At 42.6% G+C, this 24,623-nt stretch overlaps 2 protein-coding genes across 12 annotated transcripts in view; one reads left to right on the forward strand and one right to left on the reverse strand.

Moving 5' to 3' along the window:
* Positions 1-14,072, forward strand: part of MAPDA (N6-Methyl-AMP deaminase) — a 28,836-nt gene extending 14,764 nt beyond the window's left edge. For 3 of the 4 annotated variants that reach the window (XM_067745376.1, XM_067745403.1, XM_067745383.1), the window contains 6 exons: positions 1,878-1,959; positions 4,094-4,220; positions 5,263-5,343; positions 7,547-7,685; positions 9,765-9,865; positions 10,407-14,072. In XM_067745376.1, coding sequence (XP_067601477.1) covers positions 1,878-1,959; positions 4,094-4,220; positions 5,263-5,343; positions 7,547-7,685; positions 9,765-9,865; positions 10,407-10,601 — 725 coding nt within the window. In that variant the 3' untranslated portion in view covers positions 10,602-14,072. Of the gene's footprint in view, positions 1-1,877; positions 1,960-4,093; positions 4,221-5,262; positions 5,344-7,546; positions 7,686-9,764; positions 9,886-10,406 lie in introns of all 4 variants that reach the window. The other variant, XM_067745394.1, reaches the window with a different exon arrangement.
* A 506-nt stretch (positions 14,073-14,578) lies between these two features.
* On the reverse strand, positions 14,579-24,608 carry ZSCAN29 (zinc finger and SCAN domain containing 29). Of its 8 annotated transcripts, none has more exons than XM_067745298.1 (6): positions 24,494-24,608; positions 23,144-23,581; positions 22,456-22,660; positions 19,785-20,483; positions 17,035-17,502; positions 14,579-16,029 (listed from the first exon to the last, which is right to left on the reverse strand). In XM_067745298.1, the coding sequence occupies exons 2-6, from the start codon at positions 23,456-23,458 to the stop codon at positions 15,161-15,163; spliced, it is 2,556 nt and encodes an 851-aa protein (XP_067601399.1). In that variant the 5' UTR covers positions 23,459-23,581; positions 24,494-24,608; the 3' UTR covers positions 14,579-15,160. The 8 variants fall into 8 exon arrangements, with proteins under 8 accessions (XP_067601399.1, XP_067601393.1, XP_067601417.1 ...); XM_067745292.1 differs by having other exon boundaries at positions 24,465-24,590; XM_067745316.1 differs by having other exon boundaries at positions 23,378-23,581; positions 24,133-24,561.
* Positions 24,609-24,623: the final 15 nt, after the last annotated feature.

The raw sequence follows: 24,623 nt of genomic DNA on the forward strand, positions 1-24,623 counted from the left end.
CAGGTTATTACAGAGTACTGAGTAGAGTTCCCTGTGCTATACAGTAGGTCTTTATTAGTTATCTGTTTTACGTATAGTGGTGTGTATATGTCAATCCCAATCTCCCGATTTATTCCTCCCCCTGAGCAGAAGATTCTTATCTCACATTTTTAAACTGTAGGATCCTGATGAGGATAGTGAAAGGGAAGGAAAGAAGAGACCTGCCAATTATTAGGGCTAGTTGACTCTTCAAATGGAGATTCAAAGGGGAATGTCACCTTAAGTATGCAGCAATAGGGGAATAGTTAAATAAAAGTTAATGGAATATTTGGCAACCATTAAAAATATTTGCAAAGACACTTTAATGACGTGAAGACATGCTCAGAATACAGTGTTAAATGAAGGAACAGGATACATATATACCTAGTAGCATCTCATCTGTTCAAAACTATCTATCTATCTATCTATCTATCTATCTATATATGTTTACACATATACACACACTTAGAAAAACAGCCAGTGGTTATTTCTGAGTGGTGGGATTACAGGTTATTTTTATTTTTCTTCTTTATAATCGTCTGTGTTGTTTCTAGAGATTTTCCACTAAACATAAACATTTTGGGCTTCCCTGGTGGCACAGTGGTTGAGAGTCCGCCTGCCCATGCAGGGGACGCGGGTTCGTGCCTCGGTCCGGGAAGATCCCACGTGCCGCGGAGTGGCTGGGCCCGTGAGCCATGGCCGCTGGGCCTGCGCGTCCGGAGCCTGTGCTCCGCAGCGGGAGAGGCCACAACAGAGAGGCCCGCGTACCGCAAAAAACAAAACAAAACAAAACAAAAGTAAACATTTTATAACTGGGGTATGAGAGTATTTTAGAGGAGGTTGTTCTGGAGAGTGCTTTTTCAGAGACCCACAGAAGAGGAGGACTTGAGCACCTGAACTTGAAAGAACGTCTCTAGTGCCCTGGATGAGAAACACTGAGTCTGAGCAGGGTTGAGGGAGAGGATTTTTTCCTGGACAAGCAGGAAAACATTCTGCTAGTAGAGAAAACATTTTCTGGCATTTTTTGTTTTTAAGGACAGGCCTTAGAAAAGGGCTTCTTTTTTTTTTTCTGGCCACACTATGCACATGGGGATCTTGGTTCCCCAACCAGGGATCGAACCCATGCCCCCCTGCAGTAGAACCACGGAGTCCTAACCACTGGATCACCAGGGGATTCCCAAAAAAGGGCTTTTGTTATTCTTGTTTTGTTAGAACAAGCATTTAAACTTTTTATAGCAATTTGTGAGAGTAGGTTTTTTTTTTTTTAATTATTTATTTATTTATTTTTGGCTGTGTTGGGTCTTCGTTGCTGTGCGCAGGCTTTCTGTAGTTGCGGTGAACAGGGGCTACTCTTCATTGCGGTGTGTGGGCTTCTCATTGCAGTGGCTTCTCTCGTTGTGGAGCACGGGCTCTAGGTGCGTGGGCTTCAGTAGTTGTGGCTCGCAGGGTCTAGAGCACAGGCTCAGTAGTTGTGGCACACGGGCTTAGTTGCTCCACAGCATGTGGGATCTTCCCGGACCAGGGCTCGAACCCGTATCCCCTGCATTGTCAGGCGGATTCTGAACCACTGCGCCACCAGGGAAGTCCTGAGAGTAACTTTATGTTTGTTGAATTTGAGAATAATTTTTAAACAAGCTTGAATTTTATGTCTTTTTTTTATTTCATTTTTCTAGTATTTCATTTTTTTCAATTTGATTAAAGTATAAATGGTATTTACTAAAATGTATCCATAACTCATCTTTAACCATACCCGTATCACACATAAAATGAAAATGTATTTGTTCATATAGGGATGCTAATGTTGAAGGATGAAGTAGTTGATGATCTCTTTAAAAATGTTTTATTTGTGTCCTTTCCAGGAATGACTAAAAAGACTTATGTGGAATCTGTACTTGAGGGTATAAAACAGTCCAAACAAGAAAACATAGACATTGATGTTAGGTAAGAAGCATTGTACCTTAGTGGTCACCATTTAAAATACTAGAATGTGAAAAATTTACTCTTTTGAGCCTGAGTATAGTGGATTTTATAAATCAACCAATAACCGATTTTTATCTTTTAATAAAAAACAGAGTCAAGAACCTTGTTGTTTAAAGTTGAGAATGCAATTCTGAATTTTTTCGTGTGGCAGTAAAGTTCTGAGTCCTGTTGCTCTTGTGAAGTATGGCTTCCCATGGCTCTTCAGCGAAAATCCAGGCTTCTTACTGTGGCCTGCAAGGTCCCACGTGGCTGCCTTTCTTACTTCAACAGCCTCATCTGGACCACTGGTCACTTATCACGCACTGGCCCGCCCTCTGTTCCTCAAGTAGTCCAAGACTGTCCCACATCAGCACCTTTGTACTTCCTGTTACTTTTGCCTAGAACACACCTCCACTGTATCCTCGCATGGTTGGCTTCTCATTATTCAGGTCTCAGTGTGGCTGTCACTTCCTCAGAGGGGCCTTCCTTGACCACCTTATCTAAAGTGCCTCCCCACATCTTCTAGTCACCCCGTTTATTTCCTTTATGGCACTCTTCTTAACAAGATCAGAAGTCTTCTTGTTTTATTTGTGTACACACACTCACCCGCTAGAGTGTAAATGCAGTGAGGCCAGGGCCCTTGTCTTTTGATTCACCACTACCCCACCAGTACTTAGAACAGAGCTGGCACATAATTAGGGCTCAGTAAGTCCTTGAAGGAAGAAAGGAAGAAAGCTAACTGTATAGTTTCTGGCTATAAAATCTCTCAAAATTAAGCTTAACTGGACTAATACCCCAATTAAAAAAAAAACAGGCAAAAGACAAGAGAATTCAGAAAAGAAGACATACAAATGGCCAATAAATGTATAGAAAACTATTTAACTTCACTAATCAAATAATTTTAAAACGAGATATTACAATGCCATTTCAACAGGTACCCTGCTCCCCAAAAAGAGTATTAACCAGTGTTTGTGAACTTACACACTGCTGGTGAGCATATGTAATTAATAAAACCTCTCTAAAGAGGTATTAAGATCTATAAAAATAATTTCCCTCTGTGATCCAGTAACTCTGTTCTAGAAATGTATCCTAAGGAAATAGATTGATTAATGTTAAGATTCTTCACAGTAGTGTTATTTATAACAAAAAGTAGAAAATATCCTAAAATGTCCAACAATCAGAGAACAATTACATTATGTTATATTCATATGATTTATATTGTTTTCTAACATTTAATGGCAGGGGAAATTGTTAAGTGGAAAAAAAAAAGACTGCATTTTATATATAGTTGATCCAGATTTTGTAAATAAATATATGCTGGAGAGATTTCTTTATTTTGTAAATAAATAGATAAACTAATAAATGCTGGAGGAAAATTACACAATATTAGCAGGGGTTCTCTGGGTATTTGATTCCTTGTAGGAATCCAGCTAATGTATGAAGAATGAATTTGTATCAGCTATTGGATACATGTTAGAATTAGAATATTACCAGTCTTGTAACCCTTAATGAAATAAGGGATCTAAGCCTCCTGATGAAAGAGCTATCACCACCTATGAAATCCTCTTGCCTCAATATTGAATCTGATCTGATTAAGCCTCTAGACTAGATCCAGTTTCCAATTCATAGGAAATACAAGAGACAGGAGAACATGTTATCAACATGGGGATTCAATCAGCAAAATCAGATGTGGGAAACTATAGGAAAAATGATGTGGTTTCTTCAACAAATAAATTCAAGAAAAGAGGCCGGGGGGAGGTGTGAGGTAGAGGGTGGAGGCATGGGGGAAGTGGCTATAGATTAAAAGAGACTTGAGACACGTTGACCAACACAATGTGTGGACCTTAGTTGGATTCCGAATCAAACTGTAAAAAACAAATACATGAACAAAAAAACAGGAGATAGAACTTTGAACACTAACTAGATATTTGGTGCTGTTTAGTAATTTATGTCTCATTCCTTATGGCAAAGTAAGATGTCAAGTTAGTCAGGCTGTACTTTTCCAGTAAGATGTATTCCACGTAGCCTGCCATACCTCTCTGGCCATACTCAAGGGTTGTCTTTTTCATCTACACAATCAATACTCATTTTCAACTGTGTTTTTCTTGTATCAAAGGTATTTGATATCAGTCGACAGAAGAGGTGGCCCTTCAGTAGCCAAGGAGACTGTTAAACTTGCTGAAGAGTTCTTCCTTTCTACTGAGGATACAGTTCTTGGCCTTGACCTCAGTGGAGACCCTACTGTAAGTTACTTTTCCAAAACATATTTTATGTCTAAAAGGTAGAATCAGTTTGTGGGATGAGGATTAGCTTGGAGCATCCTGCTTTCTCCAGAGGTCCAGCAGACTCTCTGTGTGGATGAAGCCCTATCCTGCCCTGGATGACCAGAACGTCTATAGCAACTGCTCTCAGACAGGGTTCTGTGAAAGAATTAAGCCCCCTAAAAAAAGAGGAAAAGATTTGCATGACAATATGATTATTTTATTTTGGTTCACAGCTAGTACCATTCTACTAGAGAAGTTAATTTATTAACATGTAATCCATGTCTAATGCTTAATTATGGCTAGGGCTTAATTGTCTCACAGAAGCCCCAGTTGAGAAAGGCTGGTCTAGAGCTTCTTGGTCAGATTCAAGCAGGGTGCCTCAGCTGTGGCACTACTGACATTTGGGGCCAAAGAATTCTTTGTTGTAGGAGGGTGTCCTGTACATTATAAGATGTTTAGCAGCATCCCTGGCCTCTACCCAATAGATACCAGCACCCTCTTAGTTGTGACAACCAAAAATGTTTGTAGACGTTACCAAATGTCCCCTGGAGGGCAGAATCACCCCAGTTGAAAACCATTGAAATAGAGAGTCCTGTGAACCTGGTTCTTACGGCTTTGTCAAAACCTGGGCTGTTCTGGCCTTGTTTCATCCGTCCATTTGATAGAAGCTTTCTTTACAAATCATGCTGGTTCCTGAATCAGGTGAGTTCTCCTTCTTAGCTTTAGATATCTAGATATCCTTCCGAAAGTAAAATTTGGTGACTGTTATATCAAGCTTAGCTGATTGTCATCAGGTTCACTGATACTTAAGATTCTTGAGGGCAAGGACTGTGTCTGTGCCAGCTTTGAATTCTCTAACATGTCTAGCACACCATAGATACTTTATAAACAAAATGTGCAAATAAGTCCATCTGCCGTTTTTTTTCTGCCATTATTTTATTTCTTTTTTTATTGAGACAGAGTAACCAGTTCTTCAGTTTGCCTGTACTCATACATCCTCATTTTAACTTTTGTCTTCAAGGTAGGACAAGCAAAAGACTTCTTGGAACCTCTTTTAGAAGCTAAAAAATCAGGTCTGAAGTTGGCATTGCATCTTTCAGAGGTAAATAATATTGTAAAATTAGGCTGGAGAGGATAGATTACAATGGAAAATAATTAATGGAAAATAATAATCATTTGTACATGGCTAAAGATAGACCTGGCTTGGGAAAACATTTTTAGAAAGAGAAAGTAGAAATATTTTTGTGTAAATTATAATGATGAAGGCATAACTTGCTTTAGTCCCTCACGTTACTGTTCCTTTGTTTTTGTGGTTCCTGGGGTTGGCTGTTGACGTGCACTATGGTTGTGTCCTTAAAACAGCTTAATTGACAGCTTGCTAGAGAAAATGCATGAATTTATATCAGCAGCCTTGTTAGCGGCAAGATGACACTGAGAAAAGCATGAGTTTGTCTCACCTGTCCTTGCAGGGAAGGGACCTGAATGTGTCACGTACACTGGCAAGAAAGGAAGTAGCTCATCATCATTTTATAAGGCTCAGCAGAAGATCAAGTGCCCCTGTGGCACCAGCTCCTTGGCAGCATGAGCACAGTGCAGATAATGCACAGAGAGTAGCTGGAGAACAGTCACTTTCTTAATCAGCACATCCCTGTGAGGCAACCAAGGGACTCTCCTGGACTTTTCCCCATTTTACAGATGGATTTACTTTCTACTTCAGTACTTCTACCTATTACTTTTTTTTCTTTTTTTTAACATACAAAAAGCTATACATAATTATACAACTTGATGAATTTGTTTCTTTTTTTTATTATTATTATTTATTTTTATTTTTGGCTGCCTTGAGTCTTTGTTGCTGTGTGCGGGCTTTTCTCTAGTTGTGGTGCACGGGCTTCTCATTGATGGCTTCTCTTGTTGCAGAGCACGGGCTCTAGGTGCACGGGCTTCAGTAGTTGTGGCACGCAGGCTCAGTAGTTGTGGCTCACGGGCTCTAGAGCACAGGCTCAGTAGTTGTGGAATACGGGCTTAGTTGCTCTGTGGCACGTGGAATCTTCCCGGACCAGGGCTCAAACCCATGTCCCCTGCATTGGCAGGCGGATTCTTTATCACTGCGCCACCAGGGAAGCCCCTGTATTTGTTTCTTGAATGCAGGAAATAATACTTAGTTTACTTACCTCGTATGATTATTTTGAGAATTAAGGTCATGATTTAAAGACTAGGGGAAAAATGGGAGCTTCGTGTCAGTACTGGCTCTTTTTCATGTCTACAAAGCAGAGAGTCAGTAATCTAGTGGCAGAACTTAAAATCTAGGATCCATGTTTCCACACTCTGATCAAAAGATCCTTCTTGTGTAGGACACCCTCTAGTTGACCAAACTGATGCCAGATTGAAGTCATTGGTCAGGATAACAGAACAGCCAGCATGAGGCCAGTTACCTCTGGCCTTTGTGCACAGCATCAGAACCTGCTCTTTACCTTAATTTCTGTGGCTTTTCTTGTTTGGTCCATTGGATATAAAACATTTCATTTCAACATGTTATGGTCGTTTGTCTTTTAGGCTATCTAGGAGATGAAGAGCACAGCCAGACATTTTCATGGTGGTTGTGGTTTGCACTTAGCTAGCCTTGTCGTTAGATAGAACATGAGCGCACTGTATGTGGATGGAGTCTGGGCCCCGGAGTCAGATGGAGCCGGGTTTCACCCTTATCTCCAGCATTCACTAGCTCTGTGAGCCTGGACAGCTTTTCTTTAAAATGCTTTGTATTTTTAACTACAAAAGTTATATGTATCTGAAGAAAATCCACGTGTACAGAAATAGTGTAAAGTAGAAGTAAAGAAATAAAAAATGAAAGGTCCCCTTAGTTCTGCTCCTGAGTTGATCCTATTAACAGTTTTGTTATTTATATATATTTTTTCTATCCCTTTTTGTAATATGTATGAAGACATATACACAACACAAAACACACATATGCATATAGAGTTGTGAGATTTTGTTTTTGAAAATTACTTTTTCTGAGTTTTGATTTCTTCATCTTAATACTTTTGTATGATTCTTGTGAGGTTTAAAGGAGAATGGTGTGAAAAGGCTATTGACTCCATAGTTACTATCATCAAAATGAATCTAGAAGAATACTGGGAAATAAGTGGGAAGATAAAAGGCAAAGAAGGGAGCTGGAAGGTCTAAGTGGTTCAGCTTCCCAGAATGTCTGCATTACCTTCCCAGAGGGACAAAATACCTGGCTATAGAAAAAAGTACTTTTAAGAACCACTGAAAGAGGTTATTGATGCCCTCTTTCCCCTTTTTTTGAGATTCCAAACCAAAAAAAAGAAACACAAGTACTCCTGGACCTGCTTCCTGACCGAATTGGGCACGGCACATTTCTCAACTCCTTGGAGGGAGGATCCCTGGATCTGGTGGACTTTGTGAGGCAACACCAGATACCGCTCGGTAAGGCTTAAGGCTTTAGGTCCTCCAGGCAACTCACTGTCCCTTCCTCCCCAGCCCCCAGGTTGCAACCCATATGTAGAGAAGCACTGTTCTAAATACATAAATATCATTTAGAAGTTAAGTGATGCTTTCTCAGCCTCATTTAAGTAACAGGAAGTTTTAGCTCCCATTAGAGTATAAGCTCCATGAGAGCAGGGCCCTTATCTGTCTTGTTCACTGCCACATTCCCCAGTTCCTGGAACCAGGTATTATATTGAGGGAATAAGGTCGTCTAGTATTTTGGAATGACTTTAACCAATTTATGTATGTTGTGAAAATGTGTAACATTTAGTTAAAAATTAAGACTTATGCAAGATTCCAAGTACATTTTTATATGTCTGTTAACCATCACACACTTGCTTGTCTGCATGTGTATACCTGGAGCTTTTTTTTTTAATTAATTTATTTTATTAATTTATTTTTTTTATTTTTCATTGCTAGTATAGAGAAATACAGTAGATTATTTTATATTTATCATGTGTTATGTGACATTGCCGAACTTAACTTATTCACCATTACTTTGTAGAATAAGTGATGAGAGCTGACATCTCTCCTTGTTCCCTATCTTAGGGAAAAGCATTCAGTCTGTCGCTATTAAGTATAATGTTAGCTGTAGGGTTTTTATTTTTATTTATTTATTTATTTTGGCTGCGTGGGGTCTTCGTTGCAACTCGTGGGCTTCTCTAGTTGTGGCGCATGGGTTTAGTTATCCTGCGGCATGTGGGATCTTAGTTCCCCAACCAGGGATTCAACTGCGTCCCCTGCATTGGAAGGCAGATTCTTAACCACTGGACCACCAGGGAAGCCCCCCTGGAGCTATTTTTATTTAACAACAAATACTTATGAAGTGCCTACTCTGTTCCAGTCACTATTCAAATTGCTGGGAATACAGCAGTAAACAAAACAGACAATGTTTCTTTCTCAAGAAACTTATATTCTAGCATAGGTAAGAGAGACAGTAAGCAAATACACAAGAAAATATCAGTGTTAAGTTCTTTGAAGAAAATTAAACAGGCCGGTAGAATAGTGATGAGATAACCACTTTTGATTGGATAGTTGGGGAAGGCCTTTCTGATGAGGGAAAGAAGCAGTTGGCTGAAAACCTCTTTACTGGATGATGAATTCACTGAACTTACAAATTTAACAATTTGCAGTAACACCTGTGTGGGTGTGTTTTTTTGACTAACATAGAGTTTTTCAGCAATTCATAATGGGTGAGATTTCTTTTCTTTTTACTAAGGAAATTTTTAAACCTCTACAAAAGTAGAGGATCTTGGAAACCACTTGCATAGTGATCTTACTTGGTGTGGTGGCCCGGCTCTGCTCTCAGCAGGGGCAGGTTGGGTTTGCCATTGCTGGGACTGAGTGGCCCTGTGTTGCAGCCGCCTTACTCAAGGGAGCAGATGCCATCAGTCAAGTCAGTGAAGTATTTTACTCTGGCTGGGGAGCCGGGCATAGCTTTTCAAGGCAGGAGTTTTATAATCATAGAAGTCGTTCTTAAGATGGACTTGCAGCAGGCAGTGAATGGATGGTTGTCTGAGTAAAGGAGTTTAGAGGTTTTCTTTGAAGCCATAGAAGAAGTCCATTTCTGCTCTTGGCTTTTTATAATACTGTAACCCTCGACAGTGCTACCATTTTCTTACCTTTACTTTAGCTCCCACTGTAAGACCAGGAAGAAGTGCAGCAACCCTTCAAAGATTCCTTCTGCTCCCCTATCACGATACTTCCCTGCCTTCTTCATGGTGACTGGCTTATCACACCCCTCTTTCCTCTCCTTCTTTGGTAAAAGAAAGGGAGAAGCACAGGGCTGTGAAGGGGATGTTAATTCCCTGCCATGAGCTGCAGCACATAGTTCCCACACAACTACACTCATTGGACTACAAATTTTCACATGTAAGAAAAGGTCAGTTTTGTAAAATAATGAACTACTGAAAATTAGCATAGTTTGGAAAGATTTCTCATGTATCTACTTGGTGACAGTGAATGAGTCTACTAATCTGCTTTTAATAAGAGGCTTCGTCCTTTCCCCCCTTCATCTAGAACTCTGTTTGACCTCGAACGTCAAAAGTCAGACAGTTCCATCTTATAAGCAGCATCATTTTGGATTCTGGTACAGCATTCTCCATCCTGCCGTGATCTGTGTAAGGTGTTTTGTTGTGAGGTATTTTGCTCCTCTTTAGTCCCTGAGTTGCCATAGGTCAGACATTCACTACCTAGCTGGCTGCCTTGCACACCTTGGGGGTGATGCCCAAGTGGAGGAGTGAGAGGAGATTGGGGCTTGAGAGGCTGCAAAGGGCCAGCGTGACTCTGGTTTGGCTCTACGGGGAAAGGTCCTGGACAGTACCTGGGGGAACAACAATACTGATGCCCAGCACCCAGCCCTTGCGATTCGGCTTTAACTGATCTGAGGGGAGTCCTGGGCACAGATACATTTTAAAAGCTCCCTCGGTGATCTAAACATGCAGCCGTGGTTGAGAGCCACTGCCCTGGTGTTTTATTTTTTGTTCTTAAAAAGGATAAACAAGCCTGTTCAGTCACAGATGTGCATGGATATATTTATAAGCCCCTGTTGAAATTCTTAAAAGAAGCATGGTAAATAGGAAAATACTCTAAACGAAAGCTGTTGTTTTTTAAAAAATCATTTCCTCGTTCATTTTGAAACTTTCTTGCTTATGTTGGCAGACCGATGATAAGGGTGTTTTTGCAACACACCTTTCTCAAGAGTACCAGCTGGCAGCTGAAACATTTCATTTGACCCAGTCTCAGGTGTGGGATCTGTCTTATGAATCCATCAGCTACATCTTTGCTTCTGACAGCACCAAGTCTGATCTGAGGAAGAAGTGGAATCATCTGAAGCCAAAAGTGTTCCATTTTTAAGCTGTAATGAGGTGAACTACTTTCGAGTATGTATGACAACCTAGATCTCCCTGCTGTATCCCACTTAGTAAGCTGTCCACTGCTCCCTCCCGTGGAAGCATAGCAGCCAAGTGCCGTGGGCTCCAACACTAGCACCTTACTCACGGCGGATGCCCAGTCTCTCTTAAACTGACTGGCAGGCTCTGAGGTCGTCCATGGCTCACCTCCATGCTGCTTACAGGAAGGGACTTGAAAGTTGCTGCTCACTGAACTCCCCATTCCAGCAGTGATTTTGACTTAACAGTCCTTCATTAGTGATCATGAAACTTCAAGAAAATCAAAGTAGGTTCTCATCAGGAAAAGTTTTGGAATTACTAGTCTAAATAAGGTGAAGAGAGAAGGAAAAACAGATTGTCGCCAAAACCTTTAAGCCATCTAGCTTGTGATGACAGCTCTGTATTTTGTTGTGCTTACTTTAATCGGACTCCTTTCACTTAAGTATTCCCCAGAACTGTGGACTCCAGGGATACCATGCATTTTTGTGAATCCCAGTAGCCAGGGTTAATCTCCTTTGGGTGGGTGACCCTAAGTGACAGATAAAGCTAGCTCCTGATATCTGCCTTTGCCCTTCTCATGATTAATCCTCCTGGAGTCAAGATACATTTTAGATTTTGAATCGAACAATGGAGAGAGAATTGATCCATTCTTATGTTCATATCTCATCTTCCCTCCCCTACCTGGTTACCATAAAAATAATTCTCTACAGAGTTGACAAGACAGCCTCTATACTCAGATTACAGTAAAAGAGAAATGGCAGTGCTCTCTCTCTCTCCCTCTGTGTATATATACGAATGTATGTATGTGTGTGTGTGTGTGTGTATTAAGTTCTGTGGCATTGGCCATACAGAATAAGCAATAAAGGGAAGAATGATAGCATGGGGAAAATAAAAAGAAATAATAGCACTAAGGAAACAATTGATGAGAACAGATATGACTGTCCAGCTCCTAATATATTCTTGCTTCCTCTGCTGCACATGCCATCCAGTCTGTCCCTACAAAGGCTGAACAAGTATTAAAAGGGAGGGGTGCATAGATCCTCTTGCTCCCCCATCAGTGGGCTTGGTTTCTGTTTCTTAGAATGTTTGAAGACTATGTATTATTTTTTGCTTCTTCCATCCTCAGGAGTGGCAGATTGGGTGGCAGATAATGGTTTGTGAGCTAGTTTGAGATAAAATTGGGTTTTCCTTGCTAAGAGTTTTGCCTTTGCCCTATTCCTTTTTTTTTTAAACATTTTTATTGGAGTATAATTGCTTTACAATGGTGTGTTAGTTTCTGCTGTATAACAAAGTGAATCAGCTATACATATACATATATCCCCATATCTCCTCCCTCTTGCGTCTCCCTCCCACCCTCCCTATCCCACCCCTCTAGGTGGACACAAAGCACCGAGCTGATCTCCCTGTGCTATGCGGCTGCTTCCCACTAGCTTTCTGTTTTACATTTGGTAGTGTATATATGTCCATGCCACTCTCTCACTTCATCTCAGCTTACCCTTCCCCCTTCCTGTGTCCTCAAGTCCATTCTCTACGTCTGCGTCTTTATTCCTGTCCTGCCCCTAGGTTCTTCAGAACCTTTTTTTTTTTTTTTTTTAAGATTCCATATATCTGTGTTAGCATATGGTATTTGTTTTTCTCTTTCTGACTTACTTCACCCTGTATGAGTCTCTCGGTCCATCCACCTCACTACAAATAACTCAATTTCGTTTCTTTTTATGGCTGAGTAATATTCCATTGTATATATGTGCCACATCTTTATCCATTCATCTGTCGATGGACACTTAGGTTGCTTCCATGTCCTGGCTATTGTAAATAGAGCTGCGTAGACATTGTGGTACATCACTCTGTGAATTATGGTTTTCTTGCCCTATTCCTTTTGCACATTCTCTTCATCTGGAGGTTGGAGGGCTGGTCCTGGGTCTTTTAAAATTGACTCATTCTCCATGCCCAGTTATGATGGGTCCCAATGGATATGGATACAGATACTAAGGAAAGATTTTTATTTCTATTTTACCACATTCTAATTTGTTTTTCAGCCTAGAACATAAAGATTCAGACAGGCATACCTGTAGTAACCCCACACAGGCAGCCAGAAAAGCAGGTAAAGATTTATCTTTTCCTACCAGCAACAACTTAATCATAATTTGCATATATACATTTTTTTAAAAAACACCTAGAGAACCACTGGGCATTTTATAGATAGAATTTTTATTAACATGGTATCCCTGAGAGGCAGATTAAGGTGTAAACACTGTTCTGCTTTACAGAAAGGGAAATGGAGGCAGGTTGACTTACACATAAGACATTTGGAACCAGAATTTGTATCTGTTGGTGCCACAACCAGTGCTTTTCCCACAAGACTATACATAGATATACTGAAGACAAGTGATCTCTCATTTTTTAAAAAACACTATAGCACACTTCCTAAACTATCTCAGATCCCGAGGCATTGCTTTAGACTCGTGTTTCTTGTATCTTCCTGTCTGCTTAGGCAACATAATTGAGACACCATCTCCCCTTAATTCGTAAGAGTTAGGAATTAGGAAATTCCCTCAGCACCAGAACCCTAACTAATCTTTCATCTACCACGGTAAGCTATGGATTTTAGAAAATTCTACCTCCCCACTTCTCTCTCAGATCTCATTCCCATCCCAACTCATTCAATGTGACTAATGATGCAGCTACTTATCCCAGGCCTTGGCCATCACTCACGTTCTTCTTTCCTCTGAACTGCCCATTGAAGTATCTTCTTAAGATACTGGTTTCTGACCTTCGTCTCCCATAGGAGCTAGTCCCCTAAGACTGCTCATACTTCTTCCCCAGTGCCAGTCAGCTGTTTCCTTGTCAGTAAGCACAGCACAGTACCTGATTTACTCTGGAGGATGGGAGCCCATCTCCTGATCTGCCTGGCACTCCATGTTTTAGCTGAGGCGAGTCCCTCTCTGCCTTCTGCATGGCCCATATCTTGCTACCTCTCCAATTCTGTGCTACTCCAAGCTTTGTCTAACCTTCCTTACAGTCTGTCCTTTGCCCTCTGCTCCCTTGCTCCCCAGTTTTCCCATTTTTCACCCATTCAGCACTCAGTTTTGCAATGAGTTTTGGAAAGTTCATCCCACCCAGTAACCTTCCCTCTGAGCACTGCCTGCTTCATGAAGCCTTCCTAATTAAAGAGAAGAAAATACCTGTTAAATTTTTTCCAAACTCTAATGCATCAGACCTCAAGTTTTATGCATAGTGTTACTACCTAGCTTTCTAGATTTCTCTAAAACTGTTGCAGCTATACATGTGCACTATTTGTCCATGTCAGTGTCATCTGTTTTAGTTTGTAAGGAAGAGGACAGGGTCTGTTTAACTTGTGCTGTACCTGCTCATCATACTGCTATGAACATGTGGGCAATTAATTCAATACTATTTGATCATAAAGATCAGAATTACACTTGCATTTGAACAGCTGCTTTTAAAAGTAGATGTATACAGTTGAATATGTGTGCATGTGTGTGTGTAAGTATTGTCAACTCCACTGACCAAAGATAATCTGTCCTCCTTACCATTAGGGTAAAGAGATGTTGGCACAAAGTGGTCTGTTTTCCCAGTCCGTGGGAATGTGGCAAGTGGCCTCTGCGCATTGCAGGTCAGTATTATGTCCACAGGGTGCATGACACTAGCCCATGTGTTTAGAGTGTGTGGAATATGGACAGTTCCCTCTTGGCAGTTCTAACTGCTTTCCCTATCACCACATCCAACTGGCTTGCTCTTTAAGCTTCTAGACCACAAGGGACACATGAAATTCTGATGAGATGGACCAGAAAAAAAAAAATCACACCAGACGCTGTAAATACAGTATTTTTCTATTCCAAAGCTTCTAGAGCTTGGAAGAAACTAAGAAATCCAGGGTTCACACCTCAGTATTTATACGAGGTTTACATTGTTTCCCCATATAGCACACCTAGGTTCTTGACAAAATGACTTATAGGTCAGAACCAAATTGAACACTTAAACTCTTGTTTAAGGTAAAGGAAGAGTGTGCATGACAAATATATCATTCTGAGCACAGGGTTAAGTGAGCAGGAAAAGTCATTCTTCTTTGCATTTCCATTGCTATATAAAGAGCTACACCCATTCAATGAGAATTCTTACTACTTCTCCATGAAATGCTGCTGTGATGGGTTTTTCTAGTTGAAATGCAGTCTATAACAGGATGAGTAAAGAAGGGTGCACGTCACACTCATAGGATCTACTACTGTGTCCTCTCTATTAAGGGAACAACATAGGCACTGAGAGGGAAAGGTGTTGCCGTCAATAAAGGCAAGGAGAGGGAATGAAATCTTCCTTTCATTCTTAAGATGCTTTGGGAATTTGACTCTAGATCCAGAAGAAACATAGGAACAAAGAGTGGGGTAAATTCTAGAGTATTTCCTAAACTAGTCAGGCACAAATTAGGAGATGGATCTCACTATTGGAGGACTTTTCTAAACAATTTCAATACATGTAATGAGACTGTTTTCTTCATAGATCCTCAGGGGCTTACTTAGGGGCTGGCTGTGAGAGAAGCTTTTCTCGTGTATGGATCTCTCGGTGCTTATTAAGAGCAGAACTTTTACTGAAGCACTTGCCACAGTCATGACACCCATAGGGTTTCTCTCCTGTGTGGGTTCTGTGGTGTGCACGTAAGTCAGAACTCTTACTGAAACTCTTTCCACAGTCAGGACACACATGGGGTCTCTCCCCTGTGTGTATCCTTCGATGTGCACTAAAATGAGAACTGTTATTGAAGCTTTTCCCACACTCTTCACACTGATAGGGCTTTTCTCCTGTGTGGGTTCTCTGGTGAATGATAAGGCTTGAGCTCTGGTTGAAGCGTTTTCCACACTCACCACACTGATACGGTTTCTCTCCTGTGTGGATTCTTCTATGGGTGATGAAATTTGAACTGTCACGGAAGCTTTTCCCACAGTCAAGACATTTATAAGGTTTCTCTCCAGTGTGGATTCTCCGGTGTCTAATGAGGCGTGCACTCCGACTGAAGCTTTTCCCACAGTCAGCACATTTATATGGATTTTCTACTTGAGGGGATATCTGATGCATGAGATGGGAGTTTGGACCAAAGCTTTTGCCATATCTGAGATATTTATAGGGTCTCTCCCCCAAGTAAGGTCTCTGATGACTTAGAACTTTACCTAGACTCCTCTCTGGGAATGTTGGTTTTCCTCTTCTCTCCCCTGGGGTCTTCTCCCACTGTCTTCCTGATCTACATTCACTCTCAATGCCTTTACCTTGATTAAGATGCCGGGGAATTTTCCTCTCAGACCTTGCAAGTAACGTCCTGTGTAGTTGTACTTCCTCAGCAATATCCCGTTTTAGATTCTCTTCATTCTCAAATCCAGCCTCAAAACCTGACATAAGAATAGAATTTTAGAAGTTATCCGTTTTCTCAGTTATGTACCAGGGTAAAGCAAGTATCACATTAGATGATTAAATGTAAAAATTAGGGAGCTCTAGATCCCTAATAACTACCATCTGTTAAAATTCCGATGTTTTACTTCTCTAATGGAATCGATGCTCTATGGAACACACTTAAAGAATGCTGATCTAAAGAACTTTTGGAAAAGAAAACTTATTTATCAAATGCCCAAGCACTGTGTTAAGTGCTTCACTGTGGTACTTCATTTACATCAACCTTATGAGGTAGGTCTTAACATATGAGCGAATTTACAGGGTTAAGTAACTTGCTCTAAGGTACTCAACTAATAAACAACATAGTCTAGATTCACATACATATATATGTGTGACTCCAAAATCAGAATAATTTTCCTCACAAGGAGGGAAGCCATAATGACGTTTTGGGGTTCTTTTTCTTATACAGTAGCTGAGATTCAAAGGATCAGTTCCCTCAGAAATCTCAGACTTTTGCATAAGTGTGTCTGAAGAAAGAGGTTATCAGGTGTTCATATATGTGAATAAAGCAAGCATACAGCTGGTGTACAAGCTGAAACTAGAAGAAAAAACAAATGAGAATGAACTTTAAAAATCAACTTCATCCATCTATGGGTATATGACATGCTACTTGGGAAATGTAGGCTTTCAGATTCCCTGCTAGGTAAACTGCCTAGTAACCTAGCAGGTCACATGCTAGTCTTATGGCTAGTTTACAAAGTCTGCAGCCGTCTCAGATTGATGCTGTAGTGTGAGGAGGCAGGTCAAGTGAATAGGGGATATAAACTAGCTGCTTTATAATAGACAGGAAACATGGAGAAGAGAGAAGGTGGTCACAATAAGAATCCATGAGAGCTGGGTGTAGAGGCCACTTCTGGTCTTCAATCTCATGATTTTTCTCCTAAATCCCACTGCCTTCCCTTTGCTATTTGCTATATCTACCTTAAGAAGTAAAAGGATCTTACCACTGGGGCTCTGAAATAAGACTGGAGCACGGGTCATAGCCTCTGGGGGTACCTCGGTATCTTCTTCATCATCTTCAGAATCTTCTTCTATGGCCTCATCTGCTTCCTCGGCTTGCTTCTCGGCTTCGGCCTCACTGGTCTCCTGGGTGGGACACAAGGCTGCCTCCTCTTCCCGGACATCACTGGGCAGGGCAGCACCCCGGGCACTCACCAAAGCATCCATCTCTTCAAAGAAGGGACAGGTCTCTGGTGCTTGGCCATTCTTGACCTTCCGATAGCTGGTGTGGAGGCTTTTAAACTTGGTCCGACACTGCTCTGGTGTCCTAAGGAAGCCATATTCCCATAACCGCTCAGCTACTGCTCCATACAACTGGCTGTTGCGGTGGCAGTTCTGGAGGGCTTCATAAAACTGAGTCTCACTAAGAATTGCAAGGTAGGTCTTTGTCTCTTCATAGCCCCAGTGTACACCTGCCACCAGAAGAGAAATTTCAGCACCACTTAATCCAGGGCTTTATAGTCTCAATTCCTCAGTCCTATCATCTGCATCATGAAAAATCACCTAAGCTCGGGCTCCTAGGTGAAAAAGTAAAAACACCTCATGTTTCCAAAATCAATACGAACTCTCAGAATGTTCTGCTTCTCTATATCCTATATCAATTTCACAGAGACCTTTATTCCTACATTCTGTTCAAAAGAGGCCTTTCCACCTTATCACTGTAACAATCATTATGTACTCTGAGGCAGGTGTACAGAATGCATTTCCCCATTCTTCCGGTAATTCTGGAATTCTGATCCTAATTAGAAAATAACTGGTATGGGGAAGAAGACCCACAATCAGTCACTGTCAGCCATGAGCCATCCCTAAATTCTCTGATCAATCTTTTTCTACCAGTCCTACTTCCTTATGAATTAAGTTTCCCATAGAATGACTCAAAATCCCAAGGAAGAGTCTCTTTCAGAATCACACTGCTGCTTAATCCAATCCCTTTTACGGCCCTTCTTCACTTGCCACAATCTCAAAAAAAGCCAACCCAGCAATAGCAAAGACCTGAAGGGTACAAGATAAGAACCTGTAGTCATGCACCATCTTAGGAGTGAAGGAGTGGCAGAGCCAGGAAGAGGAAGGAAGCAGAGCAGATAGCATCTTCTGGCCTGAGCTCTGCTAATGCTGCAGGCCATCCCAGCTTGGGCAGTACTTCTTCAGGATGACTACAGGCTCTGCTCCCTGAAGGTACCGAAGGGAGAGGGAAGGGAGATTCTAAGAGCCTTCCTCCCACTTGAGAGCTAGCTGGAGATTACACTGCTTCCATTACCCTCCACTCACTGCAAGTAATGCAGCTAGCACATGTGCCATGATTGTGATTTACCGAAATTTATTCCAGTGACAAAACGGGGAAAAAAAAATTTTTTTTTTTTAATTTAGGCCATGCAGCATGCAGGATCTTAGTTCCCAGACCAGGGATAGAACCCATGCCCCCTGCAGTGGAAGCTCAGAGTCCCAATCACTGGACCACCAGGGAAATCCCAAATTTTTTTTTAAAAAGGAAAAGGAGGGGCTTCCCTGGTGGTGCAATGGTTAAGAATCTGCCTGCCAATGCAGGGGACATGGGTTCGAGCCCTGGTCCGGGAAGATCCCACATGCCATGGAGCAACAAAGCCTGTGTACCACAACTACTGAGCCTGCATGCCACAACTACTGAAGCCAACGTGACTAGAGCCCGTGCTCCATAACAAGATAAGCCACTGCAATGAGAAGCCAGCACACCGCAATGAAGAGTAGCCCCCGCTCGACACAACTAAAGAAAGCCCACGTGCAGCAACGAAGACCCAACGCAGCCAAAAATAAATAAATAAATTTATTTATTTATTTATTTTAAAAAGGAAAAGAAAAAGTCCAAGACAGAAGAAGACTAGAACAGAAGTAACAACACATATAATAAAACATGGAAGGGACACATAACTGTTCCCAGTGGAACTGCAACTCTAGAGTAGTCCTGCTGCTGTGCCACATTTTACAGTTGAGGACGCAAACTGTGAAATGGCCAGATAGCTGTGCGAGGTCACCCAGCTGATTAGTGGTCAGGGTTAGAAACGAAGTCTCCTGATTCATACTTGGTGCTCTTCCCATAGCAACATGGTTGTACAAATTACATCAACAGTAATAAGTGATATTTTAAAATGGTTCCATAGGCAAATAATATTTCAGCAGAGTGTTAAGCAAGGTTTCTTGCTGCAAGACTTCTTAGTCCTGTTAAAATGCCAATGTGTGTTGCAGATCTCACAGAGGAAACAAAATGTTTCCCCAACTTTGGGCAGTCCTTCACTATGCTCTTCTAAGTAAAAAGGAACACATAATAAACTGACCTTGAGTTTGGAGAAGTAAAGATAAAACACCAGTTCATATAAGGTGCTCAACAAATATTAGTTAAAGATAATACAGTACCAAGTTTTTCTCAGCCTTCAGTGATTTTGTAATCAGGAAAAAATATTTTAAGAAAGAAATGGAAGGAATGATACTCCTTTTCAGGAGTCTCTTGAACTCTGAGTGTACTTCTTTAAAATATCTAAAATTATTCTCTACTTACTATTAGCTCAATGATTTTCCCACAAAAGAGAATGAAATACACAGACTAAGAAGTGCCTCTGTTCTCTAAGTGACAAAGCTGGCAGGTGACATTAAGCTTCCTGACTCCACATCCAGCCTCATAACTCCTCAGTCTAATCCTAAAACCCCAAGAAGAAAAGCTTACCACTTGGGCTTCGGAAAAGGACGGGTGTGGTGGACTTGTCGGGGTCCTGGGGGGTGGCCTCCTGGCCCACTTCCTCACTGTCAGACTCTTCAGCCATGGCATCTTCTCCCTCCTTATGCTGCCAGTCCTGTTGCTCTGGCTCCTCAGTCTCAGCATCACTGCCCACCAGGCCAGAGTGAGAGGCTGCCTCCTCCAGGCCATTACTGGGCAGGGCAATGACCTGGGCACTCATCAGGGCTTCCATCTCTTCAAAGAAGGGGCAGGTCTCAGGTGGGTGGCCACTCTTGACTTTCCGATAGCTCTTCTGGAGACCTTTGAACTTGGTCCTACACTGCTCCAGGGTCCGGAGGAACCCATACTCCCGGAGCCGCTCAGCCACAGCCCCATACACTTGGCTGTTTCGATGACAGTTTCGGAGAGCCTCGTAAAACTCAGTTTGACTGAGAATTGCGAGGAGAGTTCTGGTCTCTTCATAGCCCCAGTGCACACCTGCCACCTTCTCATCCTCGAAGCCCCAGTGATCCTGTTCCACCCAGCTTCTTCTCTCTCTCCTGGATGGTAACAGATCAGCATGCATTTGTTTGTCTCCTGTGTGACTGCCTCTTGGGAATTCCTTCTCCTTGAAGCCCAGATCTGGGATCCATGGCTCTCCTTGCTCCAACTTGGAGACCACACTGGATTTAGGAAATGGAAATCCTGCTTGCAGGGAGGCAAACAAAGGATATCATAGTTTGGACTGATCATAAAAAACATCTCTGAGTTCAGACCTGCCTTTTTTATCCAAGAGGTTTATAAAGCAAAGTATCTAAGAAAATGTTTTCAGAAAGTTCAACAGGTTGAAGAAAGTGGGGAAAAATACATGAAACCTCAAAAAATGAGAAATATTTTACTTTCCAGAGCAGGGTGACAAGAGAGGAAAACGTTCTGTTGTGTGTTCAGAGCAGATAATTCTGTTCCAAGTTGCTCCCTAGCTCTCCTAACCACTTGTAGGCAGGTCCTGCACTGCTGGAAAGTCACCTCCTGCCTCCTACACAGCTGACCAACGTGGGGGTTATTCCAAGTACAGCTCATAGCAGGCCCTCTGGATCCATGGTTCCTCCACATCTGCAGACTTACCCAACCACAGTACTGTAGTAATTACTATTGAAAAATATCCATGTATAAGTGGACCCACACAGTTCAAACTCACGTTGTTCAAGGATCAGCTGTAGTTCTCTACTTGGGGCCAGAGAATTAAACTCAGAGTGATTTCAAGGGGGAGACTGTCTTCAACTCTTCCATTTCCTTCACACTGAGTCACGAAGTTCTAAAGGTTTTTCCCTTAGTATATCCTTTATTCCTACTGCCACCATCCAAGTCTAGACCCCTTACCTTCTCACACCTGGGTAACTGCAGCAGTCACTGTCCTACCTAACTCCAGGCTCTTGCTTCCTCAGCTCATATGCTATTTGTATTGCCAAACCTTAACCTGAGTGGTTACCAGGCATGGCCCGTTCAAAGCAGACTCCTCTCCAAAACACAGCACATGTTTATTCACCACTCTGTGCCTTTCCTTTAACTCCCTCCCTTCTATCGAAATTTAACCCATCAGTGCCCCCATGAAGCCTTCGCTACAGCCCTTCCTTGTCTCCCACTCTGCCAAACCCCTATTGTACTCACAATTGAGTAACAAGTCATTGTTTGGCATTGTTTCAATACAGTTCAGTTCAGCACATATTTATGTTCACTTTTGTGTTCTCAATCATATTATAGGCTTTTTGAGGATAGGCACCTTTTCTCATTGCAGAGTACCCTGCAAGGTGTTGAGCACATGGTAGGTGTTCAAAACTGATTAATTCTGCAAGTCTGTGTGTGCAGTTGAGGGATTGCATCTGGATGACTAAACAGAGACCACTACCAGACTGGCTGAGAAGCCTAGCGTCTTAGATAAGATCAGAATTCAAAACAACCTCAACAAGTTAAAGAAGTGATCAAAGAAAAAAACACACAAAATGGAGTTCTGCAGAGTACAAAGAAGAAAAACAAGTTCCACAAAATCAAGTTTAAGAATAAGAACTAGGCACAAAGACAATGGGGAAAGCTCTAAGAGACGGGGGAGTATCAAGTGAACGACAATCATTAGTTGAGTTATACGGAAAGAAAGTGTAGTGAAATTCTGAAGTAAAATTCTTACTCTGCCTCTACCTACCAGACCCTCACTGGAATAATATATATAATTTAATTCTGCACAACTAACATGCTATTTGGAGAACTTAAAGTTTCCAAGGGAGAGTAACAAAAACTTAGTAGGTCTGAAGAATGGAGCTTCTGGGGAAAAGCAGAAAGAAACAAATATAGTTTAATATGGAGAAAGAAAATGACTAAAAGGAAAATGTGCTTTCAAGTATAGAAAAGAATTTTTATCTAGAAAATACTGACGTAGTGTCATCATTACCAGGAGGAAAGAAATTCCAAGTTCTGGAAAAACTAGGGAGCCATCCTCTGGCAGACTTATCAAAAGAGGAAATATAAGAATTGCAGCAGAGAGCTAAACTATATGCCTTCAGGAGGTCCCCAACACTGCATACTCTATTTCCACTCTTTCCTGAAATCCCTTTCCCACTCACTACTCCCAACCCTACTTCCCAATTTAGAATGGCATCCTATCTTCCCATATAAATCTACTCCTCACCGCTCCTTTGAAAAGGTCTGAGCTTCTCCTTTGGGTTCATCTGCTCCTGTGGTCCCAGGTCTGGGTTTCTTGCCCTCTCTTTCTTGGGTACACCCCTGGGCTGGGGTTCCACTGACTCCTGCCGAACACTTAATAACTCTCGTGATGATTTCAGGGGTGTCATCTTCTCCAAGCGCACTTCCTGCCCCTTCACAGAGACTGTGACCTAGAAACAACCCCCATGAATTGTCACTGCAAGGTCATAATGAGGGGTATTCCCAGAGGAGATTATTTATTACCCCAAAAGAAATCATCCTTTTGGGACATGGCTAGGGTTGGGGCGGGGGGTGGTTAATAGTGAACAAGGGTCTTTCTTAGTCCATTACTGTTGGCTTAGAGCAGCTGGAACTACAAAAGAAAAAGATCAAAATAGTAAACCCGACTCCAGGCTAAAAAATAACTCCCCTTTCTTCCCTATTAAGTAAAAAACTATGAAACTATGAATAACTCGTTATGATACCTAGCAAAGGTACACCCAGGTAGCATCTCCCGATAAGCTCTATCTGAAAAAGTTACCTATTAAAGGACCAGAAGTATAAGCATCACCAAGGGAGACTGTGCCCCACTTTAAATCTGACTGTGCCTTAATTTGGCTTTTTATCCTGCCCCTGCCCAGTCACACACTTCTGAATACCCCCTCCCTGCTCACCGAACGTCCAGGTCTTCCAGGCTCTCTTTCTAATTCTTCCACCAGAGCCACTGCCTCCTCTCCACTTTCTGGACATTGCTTTTGTACCCATTTCTGGATCTCCCCAGGTAAGACGGTCAGGAACTGCTCTAGCACCAACAATTCTACAATCTGCTCCTTGGTGCGCACCTCCGGCCTTAGCCACCGACAGCAAAGTTCCCAGAGTTGGCTGAAAGCCTCCCGGGGCCCAGCTACCTCCTGGTAATGAAATCTCCTGAAGCGCTGTCGGAAGGTCTCAGAGTTAGTGCCATTCCCTCTCAGGGTGGGTTTGGCCATCGTTCACAGCAGAAAGCAGCTTCCCTCCACTTAAGGGTCTAGGTTCCACAGCTTACACCCATCTTCTCATGTCCTTGGAGAATCACCTGCAGATGAGTCTCTCTCTGTAAGAAGAGTTTCCTCCTAGGATAGAGAGAGATGGCACTATCAGAAGGAACATACTCATATGTCTGAAGTCTTGCCAGAGCTGGCCTGACTTCGCAGATGCTCCACGTAGCACCAACTTCAGGACAGCAAGCCAAAACCGAGCATGAAGGTGAGAGACCATTCAAAAGCTGCATTTCTGGGAGACTTGCAGGGCAGCCCGGGTAAGCAGCAAAGAATAGAAAGTACTGTTTGTTCCTCTCCCACCTCCCCCAAATCTGACCCACTGAAGCTCCCCCGACCAGTGTAGCATAGTGTGTTCGAACCATATGGGAGCTCGAGAGGTTCTAAAGGCATGTCACCATCCTGCTGAAGGCAACAAAAAGCCTCTGTCCAGCGGGTCGCAGCTGATCTCCCCCAGTACCTCCGCCGTCCTTCCCCGGGCCCTCTCCGTCCGCCCCGCCCACTCGGACTCCACCACTACCAATTCCCACCCCAAACAAAAATCAAGTACTGAATACTGGGTCTTTGTTCTCCCTCACAGCAAAAGTAACCGCTCAGTAAATAGCCGGGAACTACTGAATGGAAACCTCGCGCATTGAGAGAAGTTGGTTTGGGCTCCTGAAGCGAGGGCCGGGTGGGCTTGGGGAGAGTCCCACTGAGTTGGTGGAAAGTGGGAGTCCGAAGAGGCAGTAGTCATGGGTCTCCTGAGGACAAGCTCGGGTGCTGGCCAGGCGCTCCGAGGGCTGCAAGGTTCGCGGATGCGGGGTTCCGGCCTCTTTGTCTTCTCTCCCTCCGGCCAGGTCACTCTCGAAAGCCGTCGTGAGCCCCTCCAGAGGCCTCCGACCGGGCTAAGCGCCCTGAGAGCACCCTCCGACCCACCCCTGGGAGCTTCTCCTTCTCGGGCTGTCACTCAACCCACCCGCATTTCTGACCGCGGGCTAGCCTCACCCACTCGGGGTAGGGCTCCAGCCCGGATTCTCCAGCCTTCCAGTTCAGCTCCCAAACCGGAAGTCCGAGCGGGCGACCCGGGCGCTGGAGGCGCATGCGCGAGGGAAGCTCCCGCGACTCCTGCGGAGCA

Source organism: Pseudorca crassidens, chromosome 1, assembly GCF_039906515.1.
Source record: "Pseudorca crassidens isolate mPseCra1 chromosome 1, mPseCra1.hap1, whole genome shotgun sequence".
Lineage (NCBI taxonomy): Eukaryota > Metazoa > Chordata > Mammalia > Artiodactyla > Delphinidae > Pseudorca > Pseudorca crassidens.

Coding starts and splice junctions, on each gene's coding strand:
- ZSCAN29 (XM_067745298.1), bottom strand. CDS start 23,458: ATGGCCAAACCCACCCTGAGAGGGAATGGCACTAACTCTGAGACCTTC. Junction 17,503..19,784: donor CCTTTTCCGAAGCCCAAGTG/GTAAGCTTTTCT, acceptor TTCTGGTGGCAG/GTGTACACTGGGGCTATGAA. Junction 16,030..17,034: donor CTTATTTCAGAGCCCCAGTG/GTAAGATCCTTT, acceptor TTCTTATGTCAG/GTTTTGAGGCTGGATTTGAG.